General features: G+C 37.3%; 2 protein-coding genes across 9 annotated transcripts in view; one reads left to right on the forward strand and one right to left on the reverse strand.

Annotated features, from left to right (window-relative positions):
• The window catches only part of ILA (putative protein kinase regulator ILITHYIA), a 356320-nt gene that overhangs the window by 243341 nt on the left and 85538 nt on the right, over positions 1–27441 (forward strand). For all 8 annotated transcript variants that reach the window (XM_089396177.1, XM_089396171.1, XM_089396172.1 and 5 more), the window contains exons 44-48: positions 12811–12917; positions 13038–13089; positions 13235–13341; positions 13462–13521; positions 13626–13740. In XM_089396177.1, the coding sequence (XP_089252303.1) occupies positions 12811–12917; positions 13038–13089; positions 13235–13341; positions 13462–13521; positions 13626–13740 (441 nt within the window). The remainder of the gene's footprint in view (positions 1–12810; positions 12918–13037; positions 13090–13234; positions 13342–13461; positions 13522–13625; positions 13741–27441) is intronic.
• LOC149208800 (uncharacterized) lies at positions 816–2322 on the reverse strand. The gene is made up of 2 exons (XM_089394153.1): positions 1652–2322; positions 816–1528 (listed from the first exon to the last, which is right to left on the reverse strand). Exons 1-2 carry the CDS (start codon positions 1777–1779, stop codon positions 1036–1038), a joined length of 621 nt encoding a protein of 206 aa, XP_089250279.1. The 5' UTR covers positions 1780–2322; the 3' UTR covers positions 816–1035.

Consider the following 27441-nt stretch of genomic DNA (forward strand, 5'->3'; position numbering starts at 1 on the left):
TCGAGTTTAAGGGTTGAGTTAACTTTTGAGATAACTCCGTAATTCTTATAGTGGATCTAGGGACATGCAACTATTTCAAATCCTGTAATTGCGTGGGACGAGTCTTGAAATAGAGTCAAGTCCGTAGAGTAGATTGAGGCAAGAACAAAATATGTGCCTGAATCAAAACTCGAATACCTTGAGCAGATATGATCTCGTTTAAGGCTTAGTAATCAGTCAAATGTGAAATCTTAAGTTAGGGTATCATTTCATTATCAATTCGGTTCTGTTGCCTCTACTGAATGTGGACTAGATTGTGTGGATCTATACCATTGTTCTATATTGTTGTATGGATTTAATGAATAATACACTGTGTTGTTGGGATCGTTGCTTTTGTTGATTGGAACTTTGAATGTATTAGTTCCTACATTATTCTATTCAAATTATTGAGAATTTGGGACTGTTCATTGAAGAAGATATTATCTTATATTGAATTTAGTGTTTGGGAAAGTTTTTTTTAGCTGAAACCCTGATGCCCTAAGAAACCCTAGGGAAAAATTACCCTAGACTAGTACAACATGCTTTAAGTATTGGAAGGACTTGTTTAGGGATGCTAAGCGAGAAGGGAAGGCATACATGTTGTTAAGTTGTTGAAATAGCCAAATTTTAAGGTGGTCCTTGTACCAAGAAAGAGAGGGTATCAACCAATGTTGTTAAAAGCGCGAGCGGGATTTAATCGGCGCCGGGAAAAAAGCGGAAAAAATCGACAAAAGCGGGAAAAAAGCGTTTGGCACAAAAATATTCATTTTTTTTCAATTTTTTTAATATCTAAACCATCTACAACATAAAATAAATACATTGACACATAAATATGATAAAAAAACTAATATATAAGATGTTTAATATCATTTCTAGCGCTAAAATCACACATAACATTGAATCATGTCCTGAATAGTAAGTCCTGAGTCCCAACTCAGCCTCAAAATATCAACAAAAAATATGATAATGTATCTCATCATGTCATAATGTCATATACAATAAAATGAAAGTCTAATCCTATTGATTTCCTCTGCCCCTCTTGCGAGAAAATGGCACAACTTTCTCTTTCCCTCTAGATGTAGAAGCTGGTGCCTGTGCTGGTGGAAATGGCAGTGGAGTCTGACGTGCTCTAGAAGCTGAAGAACTAGTAGTAGCAGCTACAGGACGCTGAGGTAGACGGAGACCACGTCCTCTACTGGTGGTAGTGGTAGCCCGGGTAGGCGGTGTCACCTCCTCCTCCTGCTCCTCCTCCTCCACCTGCTCCTCCTCCTGCTCCTGCTCTTGCTCCTCCTGCTCCTCCTCCTCCCCCTCCTCCTCCCCCTCATCCTGCACTAACCAATCATCAGTGGGATCCATGAGAGGCCTCTCGGTCTCAACCCTCCATTCAGCAGTGGTGTCAATCCCATCCAATGAGATGGCTTCCGTATCAGGTGTCTTCTCTAGTTGTCTCACCCACAATCGAAGATTGTAGTAGACATAGACCATGTCATTAAGTCTATGGGACTCCAACCTGTACAAAGTTCATGAAATAATAATTAATAATTAATATTATAAAAAAAATATTGTTTAAAACTTTAATGAATTCAAAAATTTATTTGGAAATTTGCAATATTTTAAATGTTTAAGTGTTAACCTATTGCGCTTCTTGTTGTGTATTTTTTCAAATACACTCCAATTGCGCTCACATCCCGAGGAGCTGCATGTTTGGCTGAGGATGCGTACGGCAAGCTTTTGCAAAAGGGGTACTCTGACACCATACATCTTCCACCATGCGTCTACAACAAAATTACAAATAAAATTTTAAATAAACATAAGAAAAAAATGGAATTTGAAGAGACAATGAAATTTGAAACAAAGTTACAAAGTACAAACTAAAAAATACCTGGCATTTTAATCGTCCTATCAGTGACAGCCATCTCAAAGCCAAATGTGCCACCTGACATCTTATATGTCTCAATTTGTCTAGAGATCTCTATACGTTCTTCTGGAGATCTCACCATCTTCTGGACACAGGTTAATAATCCTTCCACGACCTCAACGTCAAAATCAAACCCACATGCATAAGAAAATGCAGGGTTCAGGAAAAGCCCAGCAGCATGAATGGGACGATGGAGTGTGTTGTTCCATCGCTCATCAATGACTTCCCATAGAAGGAGTTGTCTCTGAAACCCATCATCTCCCTTATCATCATAGTAGGACCGAATGGCTTCTTTGGCCCTGTCCATGGCTTCATACAAATAGCCCATTGCGGGCTTCTCACCATCAACCAACCGAAGAACCTTTACCAAAGGTTCAGTAACAACGCACACCTCCTGCACTCCCGCCCAGAAGTCTTCCTGGTATGAAACTAGTCTGCACACGGCCTCTCCTTCTGGTTTGCGGCTCATTGACGAAGCACGCCACTCCTCTGAAAGAAACATTCTCTTCAAATCCCACATAGATTCAAGAGGGATTGAAGAGATATGAAACTCGTCGCAAACCGTGTAATGGCGGGGCGCACCAACTCTTTGTTGTTGGTGCATTTTCTCATCAAGCTAAGCACAGATGTGTGATTGTAAATAAATTTTGTGATGCTTTTTGATGAGTCAACAATCTCTTTGACAAAGGGAATTTTCCCTATGTCCTCTAACATCAAATCAATACAATGGGCAGCACAAGGTGTCCAAAATAAAGTAGGATGCCTGTCCATAAGCATTCTACCAGCAGCAACATAATTTGCAGCATTGTCCGTTATGACTTGGACAACATTTTCTGCACCCACCTCCAAAATAAACACATCCAGCAAATCACATAAAGTTCTTGCATCTTTGATTTGATGAGTTGCATCAATAGATTTGATAAACATAGTCCCCTTGGGACAACTAACCAAGAAGTTTATAAGGGTTCTCCCCTTTTGGTCAGTCCAACCATCTGACATAACAGTGCATCCTGTTTGTGCCCATGATACCCTAAAATCCTCCAATCTTTGGGTGCAGTCACGCTTTTCATCTTGAAGAAGCCGGCCTCTGAAATCATGAAGAGAAGGGATTTTGTACCCCGGGCCAACACTGGCAATAACATCAACAGTAGGTTGGAAAAATGGATTATTCCTTACAATGCTGAAAGGAATATCACTCCAGAGGAGAAATTTTGTCATCAACCTATCAGCTTGTTCTTTTTCAGTTCTTTTTAGCATTGAACCGATAGTTGGTTGTGAACCAGGTGTGGTTCGAGGAACAAAATATGATGATGCAGCTACCGGATTGACTGACGCTGCAGTAGAACCAGTGCCACTTGGCCCACTTCCTTCAGCTGACCTTTTTAGTTGCCTTTTGAGTTCTTCTTTGGCCTCTCTAGTGTGCTCTAATTCTCCCAATGCTCTCATGGCTCTTTGGATAATTTCAGGATTTGTATTTAGACAGGGCCCCACATCATGTCCAGGGATTTGTGCAAGGTGGAACTTCAACCTATACACCCCCCCGAATATCTCCTTTCCACACAACTTGCAATACAAGTTTTGTCTATCATTCGGAGTTTTAGGTTCACCATATTCCCAGAAAGGATCCAATTTCCTTGGCATGTTTGTTTTTGAATTTTGAATTTGCAAACCTATGGAAAAATAAGGATTAGGAAATAGGAATTTAGGATTACATAATACAAATTACAATTTAGCATTTACAAAATTACAAGTTAATTATTTCCAAAATCCCAATTTCCAAACCCAAGTTACCCAACCAAATGCCAATGGCAAATGCCAAAAAACAATGAAAATTCAAAAAAAATAAACAATGTTTAAAAAAAATGAGAAAATAAAAATAAAAAATTGGTTCTCATAGTCATAACAAATTACCCATCCCAAATCAATGAAAAATTACAAAAAATTCTTTAAAAACAATGAAAAACAAAGTTTTTATAGAAGCAAAACAAAAAAAAATTAATCTACATACCTTTTTTATGGACAAATTGGTGATCTTGTCTTGGATTTCTCCTAAAAACACTTGGATTCGCTCCCAAATTCGACGGAAACCCTTCAGCTCCTCTCCCTCACCTCTTCTCCTCCTCCTCCGCGCGGCGACAGCATAATGACATAAAAAAAATCGTTTTTGCCTATTAAAAGCCCGCTGCCCCGACCATCGGTATAAAAAAAAAAAAATCGCCGATTTTTTCCGATTTTTTTGGGATAAAAATCGCGATTTAAGCGGCTGGGGGTTTAAATCGCGATTTTTTGAAAAAATCGCGATTTTAACAACACTGTACTATCAACTGCTCCAAATGCGTGACTTCACTAATATGCAACTTGTTGAAGAGACTAGGTTCAAATTGACTAGATGAATCTAGTGATTTAGGAAAAACTTAGTGAGTAAGAAGTGTCTAGAATTATATATAAGTTGGAAAAGACTTAATGTGTCTAGGTGAGTCTTGTAGGATAGCATGTGGGTTGTGGGATAGAAGAAATGTAAATGGAAAATAAAAAAGTGAAAATGAGCAAAACACCATTATTTGGGTATTTTTGTATAAAGTTGGGTGCATTTGATTTAATCAAATCAAGCAAAACTTAGCTTGAGTTGGGAAAACTTTTCTTGTGTCCGTTCAAGTCAAACTCACATGTCGCTGAATTTGACTCATGATACCTATTACTTTGAGTTGATCTAGTGTGAAATAAGAGGCAAAAATCCTTAGGAGACTAGATCTACTGCCTTTATTGTAAGAAGCCTAATGGTATTAGATCTAGTAAGGGTAGAAGATGGAGACGTGTGGTGTACGTTAATGGATTTGAAGATAGAAGATAAACCTTAAATCTACTACTTTGATCGTAAGAATCCCATTGGTATTAGATCTTGTAAGGGTAGAAGATGGAGAATTGTGGTGTACCTTAACATATTTGAAGATAGAAGATAGAACTTAACATGAGAATAACACAATAGAGAACATGAGAATGAATAGGAGAATGAAGAGTAAAGTTATAAACCCTTAATTTAGGGTAAGACCATGAATTATCCAGTATGGACAAAATCACTCTATGAGGCATGCTTATTACAATAGAATATTCGACATGTCCAACACAATGGTTCTCTTGTAGATATACTTTTTTGTGAGTATTTTGTCGGTTCTATGCCAACTACTCCTCATTATTATATTATTCCCTCTAGCTACCTATGAGGCCTATTTATTACCCACCAACTACTAAGTGGTCCCTATTCCATGATTATGGTCATGTTACATTAATTATTACCTTTGTGTATGTCCCTAGTTACCCCATATTATCCTCCCTAGGTACATTACATTCCATTGTCCTTCGTATGTTTCGCCCTTGAAACATGAGCATAAATCATATAATATGATTTGTCAAGAAACATAGTCAATTGGTACTAAGCATGAGCTTCCATCTATCCTAGGGAAATCTAGAGATGGGGTCTAGCTATGTCCTGCACTCCTCTATCTTGAAGGTGATTGCTCCTTTGACATCCTATTGCCAAAATGCTATTTTGATACCTGGGTGCCTTGGTTCTATTCCTCTATGCATTGTTATCGTAGTCCTTGTTTTGGTTCCATGTAGTTCTATTGTATGTATGTTGACACTCTTGACCTTGCCTTGATGACCTTGGTCTCTCATGGTGGTGTGGTTGATTGACATTGCCTAGAGCAGTTTGAAGGCATCCTCTAGGGGTGGTTTTGAAGGATATCCGAAGACCCTTTTGGAACAGACTTTGAAGACTATTCTTGGAGCAAGGTTTGAAGACCTTCTTGTAGCAAAGCTAGAGCAAGTGTAACAAACTTCAACACCTTTTTGAAGGGAGTCCTGAAGTATTCTGAAGTCACTATCTTGGAGCATTATTTGAAGACATCTTGCAACAGTATTGAAGATCTCTAAAGCTATCTTATGGAGATGTTCTGAAGGCATTTTGAAGTACCTTGTGGAAGAGTCTTGAAGACACTTTGGGCAAACCTTGTAGTATCATCCTAGAGCAAATTGTGAAGCTAGTTATGTAGCAGTAATAGAAGACCTTTGAAGCAACTTATAGAGACCCATTATTGCAAACATTAAGTTGATCTGGAAGACTTGTTAAAGTTGATCTCGAAGGCCTCTTGGACACATCCTTGAAGACTTATTGGAACCTTGTTGTAGACATGCTTCAGGACTCGTTAAAGAAGTTTTTGGAAGCCCTGAAGCAGTATTGAAGCCACCTAAAAGGATTGAAGGAAATTGAGAGGGTTTGAAAACTTGGATTGATATTTGAGTATTGGAGTTATCATACCAGGTTGGAACTTGGATTTGTAGTTGAGGATTAAAGTCTTCATTCAGGGTTGCAGCCTGGATTTGCAGTTGAGGATTGGAGTCCTCATTCAAGGTTGGAGCCTTGAAGGAGTTAAATATTTTGTTGTACAATTTGGAGCTAATGGTCAACCCTATTAGGTGCTTCTAGCCCTCAAGGAGAGGCGACATTTCCAAGGTGAACCTCTCAATCAATAGGTGTTAGTCGAAATGTATGAGAATGGAGGGGAAAGGCTTCATGGCCAAGTGCCATGGTTAAAGGGACTAGTTGTTAGGGAGTCCACATCCTAAGTGTATGAATGTAAAGGAGGGAGCAATTGTGGAGGCATGAGTTACCCTGATTGCCTGTGTTTTCCACCTCTATAGCGTGCCTTTTACTCCTTGATAATGCTTTGTATTGCGGTGCATACCTCAAAGGTTAGAGCTTTTTCTTTATGATGTAGCATTTTATATTACCCCTTAATATGAGACAATTCATTGCTTTTCATGGATGGGATGTGCAAGGGTTCCTTTTGATGTAAAGGAGCATCATGTGTTCAGGAATCGGGTGATGACTAATGAGGAGGGTAGAGCTCATGTTGGGCTTTTTCCCATCTGTTAACTTATGCCCTAGTCAACTTTTGCCTTTTTATTTTCTTCTTTTTCTTTTGTTGTGATCATCATATGCTTTTTCATTATTTTAGTTGGATCAACCTCCAGGGAAATGTTTTTTGGTCCTATTCAAGGAGTGTGGACATGTGGGTGCCAAATCCTAAAGAGCCAATGACAAGTTAGACCCAAAGAATGGATGTGGTACATGGGGCTTATAATATGTGTTGGAAAGTGTCAAGTATAGTGTAAAGGATAATGAGCACACTATCTCAATTTGCATTTTCCAAGTAGTTCCTATCCTATAACTCTAAGGCCTCAAGGGAGGTCCCACTGTACTAGGACTAAAAATTAAACCCCTTGGTAAGGTGAGAGAACATAGTTACAATCAAGATCAGTCAATCTTCTAGATCGCCCTTTATCCATAATAAATTGAAAAATTCCCAAAATAAACAAGTACAAGCACCCAATTGCGAAATGATGAATGTACCTTTTGAATAGCAACCCACCTTAATCCAAGTGGAAATGTCAGACGATGATTGTTATGTCGCTGATGTAGATGACGAAGGCAAATGGCATATCATCATCGAATAGTCGGTATTAGGGGCTATTGGCTAGCTGGCTATCTGGTTGGCTATAAAGTAGAGGAGAAAAGTTTTCTCCTATGGGGTTACCCATTTTGGTTAGTAACTAGTGGCAATTAGAAATGATCACAATTTCCTTGATACGACTTATAAGTAAATCATATAGTGCGTATTGAAGTGCTCTTTAAGCTATATTTGATTTGTCTACAATCTGGCAAATTGGTCGAAAGTTATAAGAATGGATGTGGTACATGGGGCTTGTAATATGTGTTGGAAAGTGTCAAGTATAGTGTAAAGGATAATGAACACACTATCTCAATTTGGGTTTCCCAAGTAGTGCCCATCCTATAACTCTAAGGCCTCAAGGGAGGTCCCACTATACTAGGACTAAAAATTAACCCCCCTGGTAAGGTGAGAGACCATATTTACAATCAAGATGGTCAGTCTTCTAGATTGCCCCTCTTGAATAGTAGCCCACCTTAATCCAAGTGGAAATGTCGGATGGTGAGTGTTATGTGGCTGATGTAGATGACAGAGGCACATGGCATATCATCATCGAATAGTCATTATTAGGGGCTGTTGGCTTGTTGGCTATCTGGTTGGCTATAAAATAGAGGAGAAAATTTTTCTCCTATGGGGTTACCCGTTTTGGTTGGTAACTGGTGGCAATTAGAAATGATCACAATTTCCTTGATACAACTTATAACTAAATCATATAGTGCGTGTCGAAGTGCTCTTTAAGCTAGATTTGATTTGTCTTCAATCTGGAAAATTGGTCGAAAGTTATTTGCTTTGGAATGCCCAAAATAAAGTCATGGATGTAACAGGAAAAAGCCCTAAAATAGCCTATATTAAATCAATGATATCTCAAATTCTTGGATTGTTATGAATGATGTTTTTTCTGAAATTGAGTATTTTTCAAGAGGAACTTAGATCTACAATTAGTTTTTTCAGAGTTGGAACAAAAAGCTATAGGTATTGATTTAGGTGTTGAGGTCTTGTTTTTCCCTTCAAAAATCTCTAAAATAGAAAAAAAGTATTCCTTTTTGGGTCAAGAATTAGCTTTGATACCACTTGTAGTGTACATTTGTAGATAAAATAAAAAAAAGGAAAGAAAATCCTTAGCTTAAGAATACCACTTGTAATGTTCTTTGGTAGATAAAATCATAAAAGAAAAAAGGTAAACCCTTAGTAAGAATAGTAAAATGCATCCACACGATACACAACAAAAGAACGTAGAGATAACCCTTAAGGTAGGTGAACACCATCAAATGTTCCTTATGGAAGAAATCATTCCATAAGTCATGGTTGCTACAATAGAATACTCAACATATTTGGTTTAATGATACTTGTGTGTATATATATATTTTCATGAGTATTCCTTGAAGCCCTTACCAAGTTGCCAACTACCCTTTGTTATTATATTATTCACTTTAACTATCTAGTGGGCCTATTTATTACCCATAACATAAATTATGGCCCTTGAATACCTCCCTTGGTACCCTATTATGAATAAAATAGATAAAAATAATAAATAGTAATAATGATTAATTAACTAATAATTAGTATTGAAGAGGCATGTCTCTAAGGACATGACCCTTTTGTTAAAGGGTACTTGCCTAAGTATATATACAAGCCCTTAGTTGTAATCAAATCATCTCACTTGTATTCAACAATTGTTATATACAATTACTTGTTTTACAATGGATGTCTTTGTCTTCGAAGTCTTCTGAAATTTACTGAAGTATATGAACTTTGTTTGTAACATTGGTATCCGAGCATTCCTCTGTGTTTATGAACTTTGTTTGTTACAATGGTATCAGAGCACGTTCTCCGTTCCCGACTTTTGGCCATCAATCCCTTGTCAAGCTTGGTGTGGCAATTGAAGTGTTTCACTACACAAGTTATAGTTTCTCCATTTTCGCTAGTTGGCCCTTGGCCATAAAAGAAAAAAGAAAAGAATATATTAGAAAAAAATTTCCTAAAGAAAAAAAAATTATAAAAAAAAAAGAAAACTTAATTAATTAAAAAAATTAAAAAAAATTGGGAAAAAATTATTATTTTTATTTATTTATTTTATATAAAAAAGAGAGTTAAAAAAAGTGAAAAAAATACCACAATACAAAAAAATAAAATTAAAAAATAAAAATAAAAGTAAGGTATATATATATATATATATATATATATAGCTACCTGTAGCCACCACCGTCGTCCGACAAGCCGCTGTTGCCCAAGTCACGAGCCATATTCCCTGTCAGCAACTCCGACATAAAACCGTAGCCGCTACTTTTGTCGAGCTGTAACCTCTCACTTACAATCACTTCTCTCCGCCGTCATCCCACCTACAACAACTGCTACACAACCACCATTTCTACCTATTCAACCGCCTTGCAAGTCCACCAAAACCACTGCAACAGTCGTACAAAAACCTACACTGCTGCTTGAGTTGCTTTAAATTCCATAGTCGTCCCTGCAACAACCGCTGCACAACCACCATTTCCAAATTGAGCTACTCTGTTGTTCATAACCATGAGACCGAAGTGCTTCTATTGAGTGGAGTCTATGATGAAATCTACTGTGCATGTAATTGATCGGTTCATAGGTCATGACTTTTGGAATTGGAAAGGTGGTTGTGATCAAACTATTGAAGTTGTGAAAGGTCATTAGCTTCCAACACTGATTTGAAATATGTGGCCGCTGATTTGAAAACCGTGGTGACGAAATAAGCAAACCAAGAATTAGGATGTTGAACTAAGATTAATTTTACAAACATTAAACTTTACATACTTTTAAAGTATTAAAGGAAGTTGAACTGAATAAATTTAACAAACATTAACCTTTACATACATTATTAAAAAAAGAACGGGTAATGTCAAATCTTTGGGAAAAAAGGATATTATTAAATTAAAAAAACCTAAAATTAAACTTTAATATTTAAAAGAAAAAAGAGGTAATTAGACATTTTTTAGTATATTAAAAATAAAAGGGAGATTTTATTATATTTGAACTTTGAAGAAGTGGGTTATATTCACACAAGAATATATAAACTCGTTAATCAAAGTGGTTTTTTCATCTGTGAACACAAAATGGAGTCAACCATTGAAGAGAAAAGAATAGAGTCCAATTCAAAGATGAATGAAGGAGCTATGCATTCCATACATAATTCTTTTTTTTGGACTAGATGTCCATTTTTTCGAACAAAATATGAGTATTCATCGATATTTAAAAATCACACAATATTTTATCCAACATGTAGGAAATTGTTTACTTTGGAAGAATATCAAGGTAATCCACATACACAAATAAAAAATTAAAAGAAGAGCTTGTAGGAATTCAGTGAAAAAATAAGGCATCAGAAAAGAGATATAAGGATCACAAAGATTGATTTTATGAAGAATCAATAAATAGTAAGAAAGGAATTTGGCGTCTAAGAGATCATAGTAAAAAATTACTTGAGAAGGTCAAGAAGTCCAAAAGCACAGAGAACAAATTAGAAGAAGAAAAAGAACGTCTCGAGAAGAAATTCAACGAGAATTTATCAAAGAGAGGAAAATAAAATTTGTGCTTAAAAGACCTTAGTCAAAGATTATTAGAACAAATGAAAAGTTTAAAATATGAGGAGGATACTAAGAATAAAGTCAACAATCCAGAAAGCGAAGAACTTTTATGTCTAAGGAATTATAACCAAAACCTTCTTACGCAAATAAAGAAGCTTAAAAGTGACAAGAAATCACTAAATGACAACTTAGGACAACTTACTCAAGAAGAAATATTTAAGTCTCCAGCCGTAACGGTCCAAGTTGAAGATAAAGGAACAAATACCAGTCCAGTCCATATCACAACTCAAGAAGATGAGAAACCAATAGAAGTTAAAACATATTCAAATGTTGCAGTTCAAACAATGGGAATTACAAGTGATGATTCAGTAGCCATCTCAACAACAACAGTACTTGAAGTAAATCAAGAACTACCACACACATGATAAGGGAAACTCCAACCTTCTCCTTATCGACATCCAAATCATAAGAGCAGACATTTCAATCAATCTATGTACCAACATCACTCAAAACATAAACAACCAACTTATGTTCCAAGGAATATTAAAGTTTGTACAATCCAATCCTGTTATAACAATTCATCACAAGTTTCCAGCAACCGCAAAATTCCACAAAAGATTAATCTAGGATGGTCAGATCCATTCTCAATTCAACAATTTTGTTTATCACTCAAACGATCATATTGTCTTGAATCAACAAATATGACAGTTCCGAGATGAGAAGACATTCGAAACCAGAAAAGAGATCAAGCCTTTTGATCAATGAGCTTTGAGGACAAAGCTTTTTAAAGAGGAAGGCAATGATATGAATAGAATATATAAAAATAATAATAAATAGTAATAATGATTAATTAAATAATAATTAGTATTGAAGAGGCATGTCTCTAAGGACATGACCATTCGTTAAAGGGTACCTGCCTAGGTATATATACAAGACCCTCAGTTGTATTCAAATCATCTCACTTGTATTCAACAATTCTTATATATAATTATTTGTCCTACAATGGATATCTTTGTCTTTGAAGTCTTCTGAAGATTACTGAAGTATACGAACTTTGTTCGTAACATTGATATCAGAGCATTCCTCTGTGTATATGAACTTTGTTCGTTACGTACCCTCATGTTAATCTACCTAGGTATATTGCAAAACCCTTGACATGAGTAGATATGGGGGTCCCAATTTCTACCAACAATGCAAATGACAAGCAATCACAAGAGAGCAAGTATGGAAGTGTGGGAGGAGATTGCTGGAACTGTACATGTTGTATAACCCTTGACATGACTAGACCAGAGGGTCCCAATTTCTACCAACAATGCAAAAGGCAAGCGATCACAAGAGAACAAGTATGGAAGTGTGGGAGGAGATTTCTGGAAGTGTACATGTGTAACCCTTGACATGACTAGATCTGGGGGTCCCAATTTCTACCAACAATGCAAAAGACAAGCAATCACAAGAGAACAAATATGGAAGTGTGGGAGGAGATTGCTGGAACTGTACAAGTTGTATAGTGATTTGGATTGTTATATATACTATGTAGAGTACAAACTTGTGGGGAAAGTAACCAAAGTTGAAAAAGTATCCAATAAAATGCAGTGGAGTGGGCACATGATTAATTTAGATTAAATCATCCAAAACTTAAAAGAGATAGGGGTGAAGTACAAAGTGTACTAGACTATATAATAGGGAGGTACAAATATAATTAATGTTTACTAGACTAAGCCTCATTCAGGTGCATCAGACTAAAATTGTAAATCAATGAATTCACAAATATTAGAATAATGGGATTTTAAGTGATGAAAGTGTTTTGCAGGGTGTATGCATTGGATTGAGTGAAGTGATGGCTAGTGCTGGAAAGCATCAACTTGTGACATTCATGGGTGATCTTATACCTACTATTCGAACAGCTCTTTGTGACAGGTAAAGATGAGAGGAATAATTAAAATCAAGTTTCATTAACAGTTAGTGCTAGCATTCCACCACTGCAAGTAAGTTCATAGCATCAAATTGCTAACTGGAAACTTCTATCATGATAAACAGTGTTTCAGAAGTGCGTGAAGCTGCAGGCCTGGCCTTCAGCACTCTGTACAAGGTGGGAAGTCGTCTTTCAATTTGGAAGGCATTATTTGATTCTTTGAACTTTCACAGTTTAACAGTATTTGAGTCCTCCATTCCTCCCTAGTGCTTGAAAAACAATCATGTAAATTTGATACAATCTTCATATTGTCATAACACAGAGTGCAGGAATGCAAGCAATAGATGAAATTGTTCCGACCCTTTTGCATGCTTTAGAAGATGAAGAAACTTCTGCCACTGCTCTGGATGGTCTGAAGCAAATACTAAGGTGACTTATAAGGATAAAAGCATATCAAATAATAAATTTATATGATACTATGATTTATTTTTAGTTCTTTATTAACCTCTATTATTGTATTCTGTTGTTCTTGTGTTTCTAATTCTGCAGTGTCAGGACTGCAGCAGTTCTTCCACATATTTTACCAAAGCTGGTGCATCCGCCTCTGTCGTAAGTTCTGTCAATTGTTTCCTAAAGCTTAGTTGCAATGAAAAGAAGCTGTTTTCATGTTGTTCTTTATCTTATGATGAAGGAATTTTACTCTACTCTTGCAGTGCCTTCAATGCTCATGCTCTTGGTGCATTAGCAGATGTTGCTGGGCCTGGTCTTGATTCTCACCTTGGAACTGTTTTACCACCTCTAATAGAAGCTATGGGTAATGATGATCAGGTAGGATTTCTAGAATTTAGCTGGTGCCTAAATTGGCTATGATCAATGATACAGGTCCATTCATCACTTGACTTTTAGTTTTCTTTCTGAAATTGAAGATCTGTGTGATTAATGGCATTTCTTCTTTGTGATCTCACAAGAGAGACACTGGAGATTAACTGTATTTGAATTTTATGGTTTCTGATGGTACAGTTAGTCAAGCTGAAGTGTATTTGAGTTTTCTAAGTTCTGACATTATATTGAGATGGAGTGCATTTTTATAATGTCTGACAGTGTGTTAATCTGCAATCATCTGCATTCGTTTTGTGTGCTTTCTTGCATTATAATTCCACATTGGAGTGTTTGATTCTTATATTACTTTTGAAAAATATGTTGGACCAGAAGCTCTCTATAAGCATGTTATAAAATTTACACCTGCCATTCCATTTCCATATCTATTCAATTTTGAATGCTCTGATTGAATGGTATTTTCACCACTCGTGGAAAGAGGCAATTTATTAATCTCCATGTTCAGCTTCTTGCTGTTCTCTCTTTCTGAACCAACACATGAATATAACTTTTTCTGTGGGCAATTGTTACAGAATTTTGTTGGTTGTGCAGGTTGCTATGCGATAACATGCAATTTGAACTTGCCAGTATTGAAATGGTCATTGTTATGTACTTGGATTAGTAAGAGTGAGTAACCCTTATTCAGTGATTCCTTATTCCTGGTGTGCCGCACTCTAGCATGGTGCACCCCACCTGGAGAGAATCTCAGATCTACTTTAGTGCTGTTGATGCATGTCAGTGATTTCTGACCACTTTAATATCTTGACTTGGGTGCCCCTCTTAATTTCTAAACACCATATCTGATCTATTTCACACAGTAATTATTTTATACCCAGAAAATTATTTAACCAGTAAATTAATTTTCTGGACTGCTGAAAATAAACACACTGTTATTTTAACTTTTCACAATAAATTTGCAGCAGAATATACTCAGAAGAAGAAGTCACAAACAGCACGTAAATCTGCCCTATCAAATCTTCCTTCACATTAATTTATCTGGAAAATTTTTGGCCTTGACCCATAGAGAAATACACAGGAAATACTGCAATAGATTGAACCTGAAAATGGCCTTTTGGATTTTCATCCCAAGGGAACTTCGACCTCTGGAAATCAGCTGCTCTGGAAGATAAACCGGCCCTTGCAAATCTCTTCCTTTACCTGTAATAACTCAGCTTCCACTTTTATTGTTGCTCCCTGGAAAAGTCTCAGCCCTTTGGCTGAAGCTCAGCCTCTTCCCTTACTCCATGTTGCCTAGGTTGAAAATTTCGGCCTTCCTGCCACAGTGTCAGCCTGCTCAAAATTTTGGCCTCTCTCCTCTAAGTCTCGGCCTTCTTAGAATTTTGATCTCTCTCCATGTCTCAGCCTCTCTATCCAAGAACTTGGTCTCTAATTTTTTTTTCTGAAAACCCTTGCTGCACACTTGTTCTCTTCAGTCACTGACCCTCTCACTCCAGCAAATTGGTTTCTCAATCACAACGTTGTGTCTTCATCCTCTCCCATAGTGTTTCTTTATAATTTTTTGTTGAGCTAACTCCCTAATCTCCAAAGTGATAAAGGGATAGGATTAAATTCTAATCCTCTTAGATCATTGGTGGAGATTATGTAAGATTCCAATATAAAATTTCTGTAATTTTTGTTTTGATATCACAGTGAGAACTTTCATCAAACAAGTCACAAACACTCTGCTGTAGGTGAAATATGTTTATGGCACACATGCACATTGAATTTTCATGAAGAAACCTGACTTCAAATAGCCACTGATATTTTATTCAAGTTCAGATTTTTAATAAAATCATTGACAAAGGTAATCTGGGCAGTCATATGTATTCAAATTTCACAGTTCTCAACATTAATGAAAATACACAGTATTGAGTTATATTATGGTACCTGGTACACTTGGCTGCTAGCAGAAGTAAGGGAAAGGCTCCCACAAGGACGTAGACTGCTCAGGAATCAAGAGAAGGACAACCACACTTTATACTAAAGCGTTCCTCCTTTATATGCTGCCCAACGAAGCCTCAGAAAGCATCAACACTCACACACAGTCCCAGGTTGACTGAATAAAGGGTCTGTTGAGTCGTCCTCCTTGTGTGTTGTAGGGAATAAGCTTGCATAAACAGAAAATGTCCACCAACTGTGTCTGGTCACGGCTAGAAAGTGAGAGAGAGGACCCAGCACATATTTAACAATGAAACACTCTCCACTGTGAACGATAGTCACAACCTAGCAAAGATGTGTAACTCGGCCTTTTGAGAACGAGGTAATCTGCTCCTCAAAGCTTCGATTCACTGTGGGAATAAGTAGTTCTCATTTCAGAACTTATTCCTGTCACTTATCTTTCCAAACTCGAGCTCCAGAACAGTGAATAATTCGACATGTGAGAAAAGGGAACACCATTTCCATCAGATTTGAAGCCTGTAATTTAATGGTCCCTCCTTTCAAACCCCAGACTTCCAGATTTGTTCATGGCCATCCCCTGTAAAAGAGATTTATGAAAAACATAACATCAGTGAATAAAATCAACTGATAACACCTCAATAACTCATTATGAGTGATGAATAAAATCATTCACTCTATTGAAGCTCAGTGGTGAAATATGAGTGATTTCACTCTCAAATCCAAACTAGGGTGTCTAGTTTCAACACCGAAGTCTGCTATGGCAGCTAGGGTTCCAAATCCCCAAACTTTTCCCTCAAACTATCTCTAAGGGCTCTTTCTCCAAACTCAAAAATGTATGAATGAGGAGAGTATCCTCATTTTCTTTCTTTTATGGGTTTAGGGTTGCCTTTTCACCTTCCCTTTTTCTTAAATACACTTTTATAAAGTCACTTTATGATATTTCACTTTATAAAGTTAAAGTGACTTTCACTTGCCTAGGAAATATGACCCTTTTTCCTTTTTGGACTTTATAATGTTTTCCGTAGGCAATTTAAGTCCACTTTATTAAATATTTTCCCGCTTTAGCCTATGGGAACCACTTTAGGTTAGCGGATTCTGTCATACCCTTCCTAAGGGGTCGGGGGCAGATTTAGTCACTTAATTAATTAAATGATTTATCCTTGGAAACTTTAGCCCAATAGCTAACATAAATCAATAATTTAATTAATGTGCTTTTCTTAAGTTAAAATGTAGGAAAGAAATCATGATACTTGCTCTTCTTGAACAAGTACCTAAAATGGACTCTCTCCTGCTTGTTAGGCACTTGGCCTATGTAGAAGATCCTTCGATGCTACAAACACAACACCTCCCAGAACAGTTAGTTTGTCAGTTTAGAAGAGTTCTGAGAGTTTTAACATCTTCTTCATCTGCTGGTTTGTCTCTATTCTTTGGGCATGCTTGTGATAAGATTTAGAAAGGAAATTCATTGAAGAAAATTTAATTAAGGGGAATGCCCACTTATCTAGAGCATCTATCTCTTGTATTTAACCATTGTAATAATTTTTTTTTGAGCTAATTCAAAATTTTACGAGCGTTGTTGCTGCAGATATGTTTGTTGTTTTGTAATTTCAGCAGGTGTATTACTCAGATACACCACCCACATTTGTTTGGGAAAAAATAATTTTAATATCTGATTGGTGTTTCATGAGGTTTTCATTTTCAGATTTACCTTTTCAACAAGATAAATTGATTTTTAATAGCATATGAACTGATGATGAGATACAGTGCAAAGATTAATTGTATAAATAGTTTTTTAGGAGGTAGGTCATGTGGCCCTTGGAAAGAATCACTTATTAATTAATTATATATAATTAGATTTATTATATTAGTTATGATGATTAGTTGTCACCCATACGAAATATGCTTGGCCTTCGAAGCAAAGTCAAGTGTTGGTGTCAGTGATCAGTTTTAATAATGACAACCGTCCGTGCAAAAACAGTTTCATGCAATGTTGCTTGGGAGCGGGAGCGGGAGCGAAACGGGAGCAGGAGCGACCATTTTCAGAAGCTCCCAGTTTGGGAGCGAATCCGGGAGCGATTTTTTAAATATATATATATATATATATATATATATATTTATATTTTTTATATTTTTTAAATTTTGATACATATATGTCAACAAAAATATGTAGAATGATGAATTAGACATAAAAAACATAAAAAAACATAGATTGATCATTGAACCATATCACATCAATCATCTAGAAATTATAATCGTCATCAAGTTCATCAACCATGTCCACAAGTTAGTAAAATACATATTACAACTGCAACATATTGAGTCTCGTGAATCATGATTCATCAAATTCAATCTTAAAGTTTCAACTTCAAGCTCTCAAAATTGAAAATTCAATAACATTTATCATCATTGATCACCAAAGTTGTACTTGTAAGCTAAGTTTAACCATTACAAGAAGTAATATCTTAGATATTTCTAAGTCCTAACTTCTAACTGTTAACATGATGTGAAATGTTATAAATTTATAAAATGAAACATGAATAATGAAATGAAATGAAACAACTTTAGTCTTTCACGAAGCATCATATTCATAATTCACATTCATCACCAATGAGTTATAATTTCCAAGGCCCAACTTCAAACTTCAAATTTTCATTGTCACAGTGATATATTGTTTACAAAAAATATCATTATGATATGAAAGAGTCAAGAGTCAAGGACTCATAACTCAACAGTTATGAAAACTAAAGTCTAATAGAAACTAAAAAAGACAAGTAAACTATAAATCTACATGTGGCCCTTGCCACGAGAGTCTCTAGGAGTATAAGCAGGTCGTGGTGGTCTTCTAGGAGTCTCCCGCACAGACCGACGACCAGAACTAGAACCTCCATGTGAGGGTGTAGATGGAGGTGGTGACAGCAAAGGAACAAGACTCGGACCTCGAGCATTGCTACTGGCTGGTGGAGGTGGAGGTGGCATGGCTGCTGCAGCTGCTTCATCTTCGTCCCTTACAAGTTCCTCTTCCAGTTCTTCAAGATTTGCAATGCCATCCTCCAAATTGTCATCTTCTGGGTGATTGTCCCAAATTTTATATGTGGGATCCTCATAAGCCCGATCACAGTAATGACTCAACAACCTCAAGTTGTAGTGCACATAAACCAAGCTTTCTGCTCAGTTTTCATTGAGTCTGTTTCTTTTCACATTATGTATGTAGCTGTAGGTGCTCCAACACCTCTTTGCAGAAGAAGTATTTACAACCTGTGAAAGAACTTTTTTTGCCAATTTTGGCAAAAGTCCCTTGCCGCCATATGTTTCCCACCATGTGAGAGTATCAAATCTATCTCTGTCGTCCATTGCACGGAAGTTACCATACAAACTAGTGCCACTGAAGTATCTGCCTATTTCAAGGCGCACAGCTGCACATTCCTCCCTATCATGTACCAACTTTTCTAATGCTTCCAAATATCCTCTAGTTACCTCTGCATCTAAATGGGGTTTGGTCCTAATCCCACCCCCTGGTGCAGGTTGGCCCAACCAAGATGTAGAGTAGTATTTTGGCGTAAGGATATACGCCAAGCAATGTAGTGGAAGATTAAGTCTATTCCACCATTCACACACACAATCGTGAATCAGATTGTACAAGTCGGGATCTCTGTTATGAACAATATGTTTTATTTCCCCCATCATGGTATCCATCTGCTCATACACCTCGCCAATCACTGGGTTGTTTGTATCTGCAAACCGAATCATGTGATAAATGGGCTTGGTTAAATCCAATACTTGCCTCACACTTGTCCAAAATTGACCATCAAGAGCGGCCTCCTCCATCAGTTCAAAACCTCACTTGTCAGCTGCATTTGTAGCCCTTTCCTTTAATACCTGCCAATGTGGACTTGATACCATGCTAGCCAATGACTCTTTTAGCTTCAAAAGGCGCCTGAAGGTGAGGTAATAGCTACCAAATCTGGTCTTCGCAATCTTCAACAACTCCAATCTCGAGTGACTGCGGAAAAGGCCATGGGTATTGCTATGATTTGTAATAAATTTTATCATTTCTTTGCCTTTCTTGTACAAATCACCAATCCATTGGTATTGTGCATTTTTGTTTTTGACAACATCATGCATCAGAAGGTTCAATGTGTGAACCAAACATGTAGACCAAAATATGTTGGGGTATTTATCCTCAATAATTGCTCCCGCTGCCTTACAATTAGGAGCATTATCAGTGATGACATGGATGACATTGTATGGCCCAATACGGTCAATTGTTTCAAGTAATGCTTCTGCAATGTTGATGGCTGTCCTGAACTTGTCTGAGTAATCATGTGCAGTTAGAAAGATGGGACCACTAACAGACACAACAAGAACACTTATCAATGGCTTGCCTTTTACATTTGTCCATCCATTAGATACAATGGACACCCCATGGTCAGTCCAAGAACTTGTCATTCTATTCAAAGAATGTGATATTTTTGCTTTTTCATGATCAAGGCCAACGGTTCTTGCCTTGTCATACCCAGGGCTCTTGTATCCTTTAGGGGCATCATTTATGCAGAAACCATTTCGTGCCAATAAGGTGAGCGAAGAACATTGAATGGTATCCCACATGCATAGAGAAACCTGTAAACCTTTGAATCCACATCATTCCTACACCCCTCATCAAGGAAATCTGATATGGTTCTACGCCTTAAAGCTGATGACCCTGTGCCTCCATATCCACTGCCTTGGGAGGATGCTGAAGGAGTTTTTGTGATTGTGAGCTTGGTTCAAAGAAACCCCTTGATTTTTTTGATTTGTATTGGGCTTCCTCCTCTTCCCTTATGTATTTGGCTCTATCCACTGCTGACACCGCTGGACAAGTTTTGATTCGTATTTGTTTGTCTCCATCCCATGGCCTTTTCCCGCAGAGGTGTCTTCTAGCACGGGTGTATGAACCTATGTAATCATTGTTGCAATGGGGGCAATGAAATTTAGTGGTTCCACCCCCTCTCCCTGTTTCAGCCCTGTTAACATATTTCCACAATGGGGTTTGGTCTTGTTTAGTTTTTTGAGGGTCATGTTCACCTTTCTCTAGCTCCTCCTCACCTGGTTTTCATCACTTCGACTTTCTCCAGCTTTTTCATCCCCCTCTTCAGTTTGGCCCCTCCGTTTCCTACTCTCCAGCACCATAATAACCATAAAAGGGACCAAGAAGAGGAAAATGCCAAGAAATATAGCCAGGTCCATGGTGTTTGATGTTTGTAGGGTTTTGAATCTGCAAATTAATTTAATCTATTGGGATTAATTAATTTAATTTAAATTCATGATTTTTAAACTAAATAAACTAAATAAACTAAATTAAATTAACTAAATTACTACCTAACTAAATTAAACTAACTAAATTACTAAGTTACTTACCTCTTTGCAGGCTTGCTCCTCGCTCCTCAACGCTTGCTCCTCGCTTCTCCTTGCTCCTTTGCTCTTGCTCTCCAAGAAACTCAACTCAATGAACTGATAATGAATTTTTTTTAGGTCCATTGGGCTTTTAAAACAATATTTTTTTTTTTTAAATTTAATTTTTTTTCGGGTCCGCGGAATTTTTTTCCACCGGATCGCTCCCGGCGCCGCCCGAAACGCTCCCGGAGCGATTTTTTAATGCTCGGGAGCGATCGCTCCCGGGCTTAAAATTTTGCTCCAGGAGCAACGGAGCGATCACTCCCTACAACACTCCCGAAAATGGCAAGGAGCGTACATTTTTTATCGGGAGCGCACTCCCGAAAATCGGTCCCGTCCAGGAGCGATTTCGGGAGCGCGCTCCTGACCTGCTCCCGAGCCGCTCCCGCCCGGAGCGCGCTTCGGGAGCGGGTTCGAGGGGGGGGGCGCTCCCCCGCAACTCTAGTTTCATGCATGCGACAATTGTGAGATGTTAACAAAAACTGAAACGGTGCTAGTACAAGCTAGTATGTATCAAAACGACAACAAGCGCTCATTGAAATCAAGCAGACAACATTCATACGAAGTGAAACACAAAAAGCGCCAGAAACGCAACGCAAGACATGAAAAGCGGGCTTACCCCAAAACAGTTGAGTTGAATGTGCCGACGACTCCTAGATGCAATGTGGGATGTCAAAGCTGCAAAATCGATGTGAGGAATGAGCTTTGTAGTGTCTGGTTGATGAGTTTTGATAAAATCGAGGTTGTAACACGCATGCCACAAATCTAGGGAAAACGACAATTGGTGAGAGGTCTGAAATGATCTTTGCATGTAACCTCCAACTGCTAAAAATAGATCCCTGGAACAAGGGTTGTCTTTGCATGTTGCCTTGGGAGGAGCAACCCATGCATGCAAATCAATCTTGCTAGGTCTCGGAGGGAGCTGGTCAACTCAACTGCACATGCAACAGTCTGCTCAGTTAGGAGGAAAAAATGTGCATTTTTGGAAGGGAGCTGGGTTGGCTGCCTAGAGGGATTGCATAATTTTTGGGTAGAGCAGCTGACTGTTTCCCAGAATTGCGTAATTTTTGGTCTGAGCAGCCTCGCTGGGAGGAATTGCACAGTTTTTCCAGTGAATAGTGACAGGTAAATTTATGCAATTCTGGAGCCCTGCAAGCTGCCAGACAGGATTGCACAATTTCTGGAGGGAAGGCTGGTTTCTCTCCAGAATTGCACAATTTCTTGAGGGAGTTGGTTAGCCTGCAGTTGTACCAAGTCTGGTGAAACAACCTGTGAGGGGATTGCAACAAGATTTGATGGAGAGGCTGTCGTTCTGCAAGAAAATCGTTGAAGCTTGTGTACTTGACAAGACAAGACATGCTGCTGTGGAAGGTTGGTAGGGAGGCTCCAAAACGAAGCTAAGGAAAAATCTTGGAGGGTGGTTGTCGCTGCTACAACAAGTTTACAGATTGCATCTCGCATCTTCTTTCCTTTATTATCTTCTTCTATGTGAGGTACGATGTGGTCCTTGACCCCATCCAGAATAATATGCCTTGTCTTGGCCTTGTCGTGCATCTTTTCCCTATATGTCCCTATGCCCTTGTTGTTTGGGAGGAGATCAATCCTTTGCTCAATATTAACAACACTGTGGACAAAGCCTCCATCTTATCATGCCTTTAATCTTGGGCAACACACAACAGAATGTACATGACCATTCCTCTGTATTTGTTTTGGGCGATTTGGCGGTGTCACATTGTTTACATTTTTGACAATGTTGCTCCGAATCTGAGACATATTTCCCTGAGAGTTGTTGAGTATTTCTTGGAGATTGGTCCTCTTTCTTCCAACAAAAAAAAGAGTGGCACGACTTTCAAATATATTGGACATAACTTTCCAAGGGGTTTATTTGATGGTGTCTCTGAGGGGGTTGTCTTTGGGTGTGGAGCTGTTATCTCCCTATCCCTTTCACATCATTATCACTTCTTCTGCTCTGGTGGTTCTGGCACTAACACACATGCCGAGGTGCTTGCCCTCTGGGGAGTCCTAAGATGTGCATTATGGTTAGCGGTGGATGAGATCATCATCTTTGTGGATTCCAAAGTGACAATACATTGGGCTCAGGGTGGCTTCTCTCTTGACATTCCATCTTTGAGACATTGGATGGAACAAATCGCTTCTATACGAACTAAATTTCATTCTCTATCTTTCCACCATATTTTCTGAGAGCATAACACTATTGTGGACCTTTGTAGAAAAACTTGTAGATTCACAAGCTCGTGTAATCTACTAAAACAAGAGACAAGAATCTACTTTTATTCTTTACAACGGAAGCCCATAAACATCGAGCAAACAGTAATCAATAGAGGAAGAGAATCAAAGGCACATAATACAATAAATATTCGGGGAAAGCCACAACTCAAAACCCCACTATCTGTTTTGTATTAATCCTGAAAATCAAGATGAAATTACAATGCTTGTTCTCTCTAGAACAATCCAAGCACTCAAAAAATTCAATCTCCAACTCATAGGCAAGCTCAAAGCCAAAGCTTAGCCAATTCACAAGCTTTCCAAGTCTCTATTCCAATGTATAATTCCTATGAAGAATAACTTGTATTTAAAGGGAAATAAAGCCTCTAAAAATAGCGCAATTCCTCAAGGATTAGTTCTTGATTGCATGCACTATCAGTGCAACTCAGAAAAATCTAAAACAATTAGTACACTGTCCCTGCACTCCAGTCTCAACTAGGTCTTTCTTAGAATCAACATGCATGAGTTTCTGATGGTGGAATCTTCAGTTAACTAGAGTAGCACTAATTAGGTCACTAGTGTCCAAACTGACTGTTTACTCATTATTAGTTCCTAAAACTGATTGAAACAAATTTATCTGGACTTAACTCAATAAACTGAGTTAACTAATTACAACTCATTCATAACTCATCCTGAACTCCTATAAGTTAGGGAGAACATATACATGTCTTCTAAAAGACTTCCAATTCGAATTTCCTAAATTAATTAAGTTAATTAATTATTTTCAAATTGCTATGAGAAAAGAATTCTATTTTAATTCATAGTTTAATTGAAGGACATATTAAACTGGAATTTCTTGTTGCCATTTCTCAACAACCTTCTCTCCAAGCGTGGGACCTCAACACATCTCGGGTATATCCATTTCCATTTTCTAGTGCAGAGATCTGTGAGTAGTTCTGGACACTTCATTTTTGCTTGATGGTTTGTCTCTTCTCCTGAGATGCTTTTGTCTGGAGCTCCTTTCTCTTTCTGGGTTCTTTGCTGTCATATGCACTCATAATTTTGTGTCTCCTTTTTTTTCTATTGTTTTCTAAATTAGTTGGTTTGTTTAGTCGCTATTGCAGGATTTTCATTTTGGTTGGGTATAAAGCAACTCTCATGATGTAACAACTTCATTATTAATGGAAAGTCTGTTGTTTTTTCTCTGTGAAAAAAGCTAGGATCTACGTTGCATCTGCCGGCACGATTGCAACACTAGTCACATATTGCTTGAGACCATCCTCCTCCAAGATCAACGGGATTCTGAATTTCCATATGCCATAGTTTGATGCTCCCTCTAAAATGCCCTAATCCCTTAAACCAACTAAAGCCGTCTGAAACACTCAGAAAATAATATATCATATATGTAAACCCCCAAGTAAAATCCAGAACAATTTGAGTTGGTTTTTATAAATCCTTGATTTTCTCTCATGGAGCCCATGTTGAGCTTCATAAATAGTCTGCTGGGCCTCAGATCTGCTCTGATACCATGTGAAAATTCTATTGTAGTTAGTCTGGTAATTATTCTCCTATATTTTAACAATTTATTTGTCCTATTAACTTAATTTACTACAAATACTGAATAAAAACACAACTGCAAATTTCACCAATTAAGTAAACTATAGGAATTGAGAAAACATCACACATAAAATATACACTGATATTTTGGACAAATTTCATGTAGAAAAACCCCAATGTGGGGAAAACTAGTTATGAAAATGAGGGTTTTATTATTCTTTAGCAAATCTATAATTGAGAATTACATAAACTACTTAACGTAAAATGGCAAAGCTTTGTCAAATTATTTTCTTCACTTCTGCAAGGTAATTCGTCCTCTTGGAAGCTATTCGGCCTTTGGGAGTCAATTCAACCCTCCTATACGAACTCAATTCGACCCACGTGGAGCTTGAAGAAAAATTGACCTCCATTGGCAACTCACACCTCTTGGAGAAATAATTCAGCCTCCATTATAAAATTGATCATCACTAGCAAACTCAACTTTCCTCCTGCAAATCAACCTATCTGGAAAATTCGCCCACTCTAGCAAAACAACCTCCTCTTGAAAATTCACACCCACTCGAAAAATTCGCCCCTAAGCAGAATAATTCGACCTCCCTCTAACTTTGAGAATCTGGGGATCATTGTGAAGAAATCTCTATGGAAAATCTCTCCTCATTCACTACTAAAACCCTCTACCCACACTATCACTACACCCTTGCTTAATCGAATTGTGTGTCTCCAAGATGCCCATCGACTTCTTCTTATAATCTCTCATTGAGCAATCATTGAGCATGAACTAGTCACAATCGATGGCTAAGATCATCTTAACTCCTTCAAATTGCTTTTTTAGAAGTCATTAGAGAGAATTCGACTTGTCTCATTTAATATTGATCAATTGACCTATTTTCCCTAAGTTAGACTTAGGAAAAGAATTGAAAAGTGATTAATAAATCTAATTAAGACATTTTCCCTTAATAAAGTAAACTAGGCTTGCAAATAATTAATCCTCGTGTCCTTAGTAGTGTTGCGAAAATCACGATTTTTTGAAAAATCATGATTTTTTGACAAAAAAATCTTATTTTTGTTGTTGTTGTTTTTTTTTTCTTGGGTTTCAATTTTAATTTTGCTGTTTTTTTGCTGATTTTTACTAATTTTATCCTGATTTTTACGATTTTTTATTTTCCTAGCCCTTGCCGATTTAGTCCCAATTGCGATTATCGCAACATTGGTCCTTAGCCTCATTGACTCCACATGAGACTAGAACACCTATCCGAGCTACATAAATTTACATACCATTCTTTGAATGCTTGTTTGTTGCGACGAACACATAATTCTTCTTCCTTGTGGTTAGCCACATTAGTGTTTTTCTTTCTGGATTGATCGCTGGAAGAATGCCCTTGGTTATGCTTTTCATCCCACAACTATTTCTTGGAAACTTTGCTTATACGACCTAATAATATTTTCTATGTTTATCTGAATTGGAACATCTACCATGATTATCTTCACTTTGTACACCTTAGAAGACTCGTTGACATTGTTATTCCCGAATTGCTTTTTTCATCTATTTCATTGCAAGGCCTTAGTGTCAACTACTTAGATGTCAAATCTTTATCTATAGTAGTAATGTTCAAGGTGTCAATAAAATTTGCATAATTTTTTTAAAAATTAGAACCACAACATTTCCTTTTTCCATTGCCCTTTTAATTTATTTCACTTTATCTCTAATATCCTTGAAATGATCTTGCAAGTACCCAAACTCCTCCATTTTAATTTAGAATTACACATTTTTACGAAAGAATGCTTTGCTTTTGTCTAAGTTTTTGTGCATCTTTCCCCACTTGACAAATACATCATTATCATCTTGAACTTCAGAAATCATCTCATATCAACATCTTGAACTTCAGAAATCATCTCATATCAACAGTAGAACCTCTTGATTCTTTGCATCATACTTTGCTTGGGCCTCCACATTGGTTTTTCTTTGCACTTGTTTTTTCATTACAAGTTTGTCTAGACACCTGCATTTAGATATGGTAAGCATCATTTGTGTCCATGATTACATTTTGACTGTTAAGCTTTTTGGTTTTTGTCCAACATTTTGTGAAATAAACTAGTCATTTTCAAGAGTTTAAATACTCGAAGGAGATTCTAAACATGGCTCTTTGTCTCTACTGTTGTAACTCATATGTAAACCCTACACTTTTTTTTGGAGAATTGCAAACCCAAAGTCATTGTTTACAAGCAAATGTTTCGAAGCATCCACAAATCTCATAATTATTTTTAAGAGATTTAAATTCCTCTTTTGAATATCTTTGACAACAAAAAATACTTTATAGTCAATAATTCCCCTCCTGAAAATAATTGTTTCTAATCTTCAACAAAACAACCCAATCTCAACTGTAGGGGTTTGATTCCAAAGGTTTCTTGTCAGTAATGTTTTATTGAATGTTAAATTCATAAAATAAAGACGTAATTTTTAATCTTCTCCCTTTGGCAGCTCTTTAATTCTCCGATGATGACTGATGATGGCTTCACTCTACTCCTCTCATGTTGATTACC

This window comes from Pinus tabuliformis, chromosome 1_2 (assembly GCF_031772625.1).
Source record: "Pinus tabuliformis cultivar Carrire ecotype Pingquan chromosome 1_2, CPIR1, whole genome shotgun sequence".
Classification (NCBI taxonomy): domain Eukaryota; kingdom Viridiplantae; phylum Streptophyta; class Pinopsida; order Pinales; family Pinaceae; genus Pinus; species Pinus tabuliformis.

Coding starts and splice junctions, on each gene's coding strand:
- LOC149208800 (XM_089394153.1), bottom strand. CDS start 1,779: ATGTATGGTGTCAGAGTACCCCTTTTGCAAAAGCTTGCCGTACGCATC. Junction 1,529..1,651: donor CACAACAAGAAGCGCAATAG/GTTAACACTTAA, acceptor AACTTTGTACAG/GTTGGAGTCCCATAGACTTA.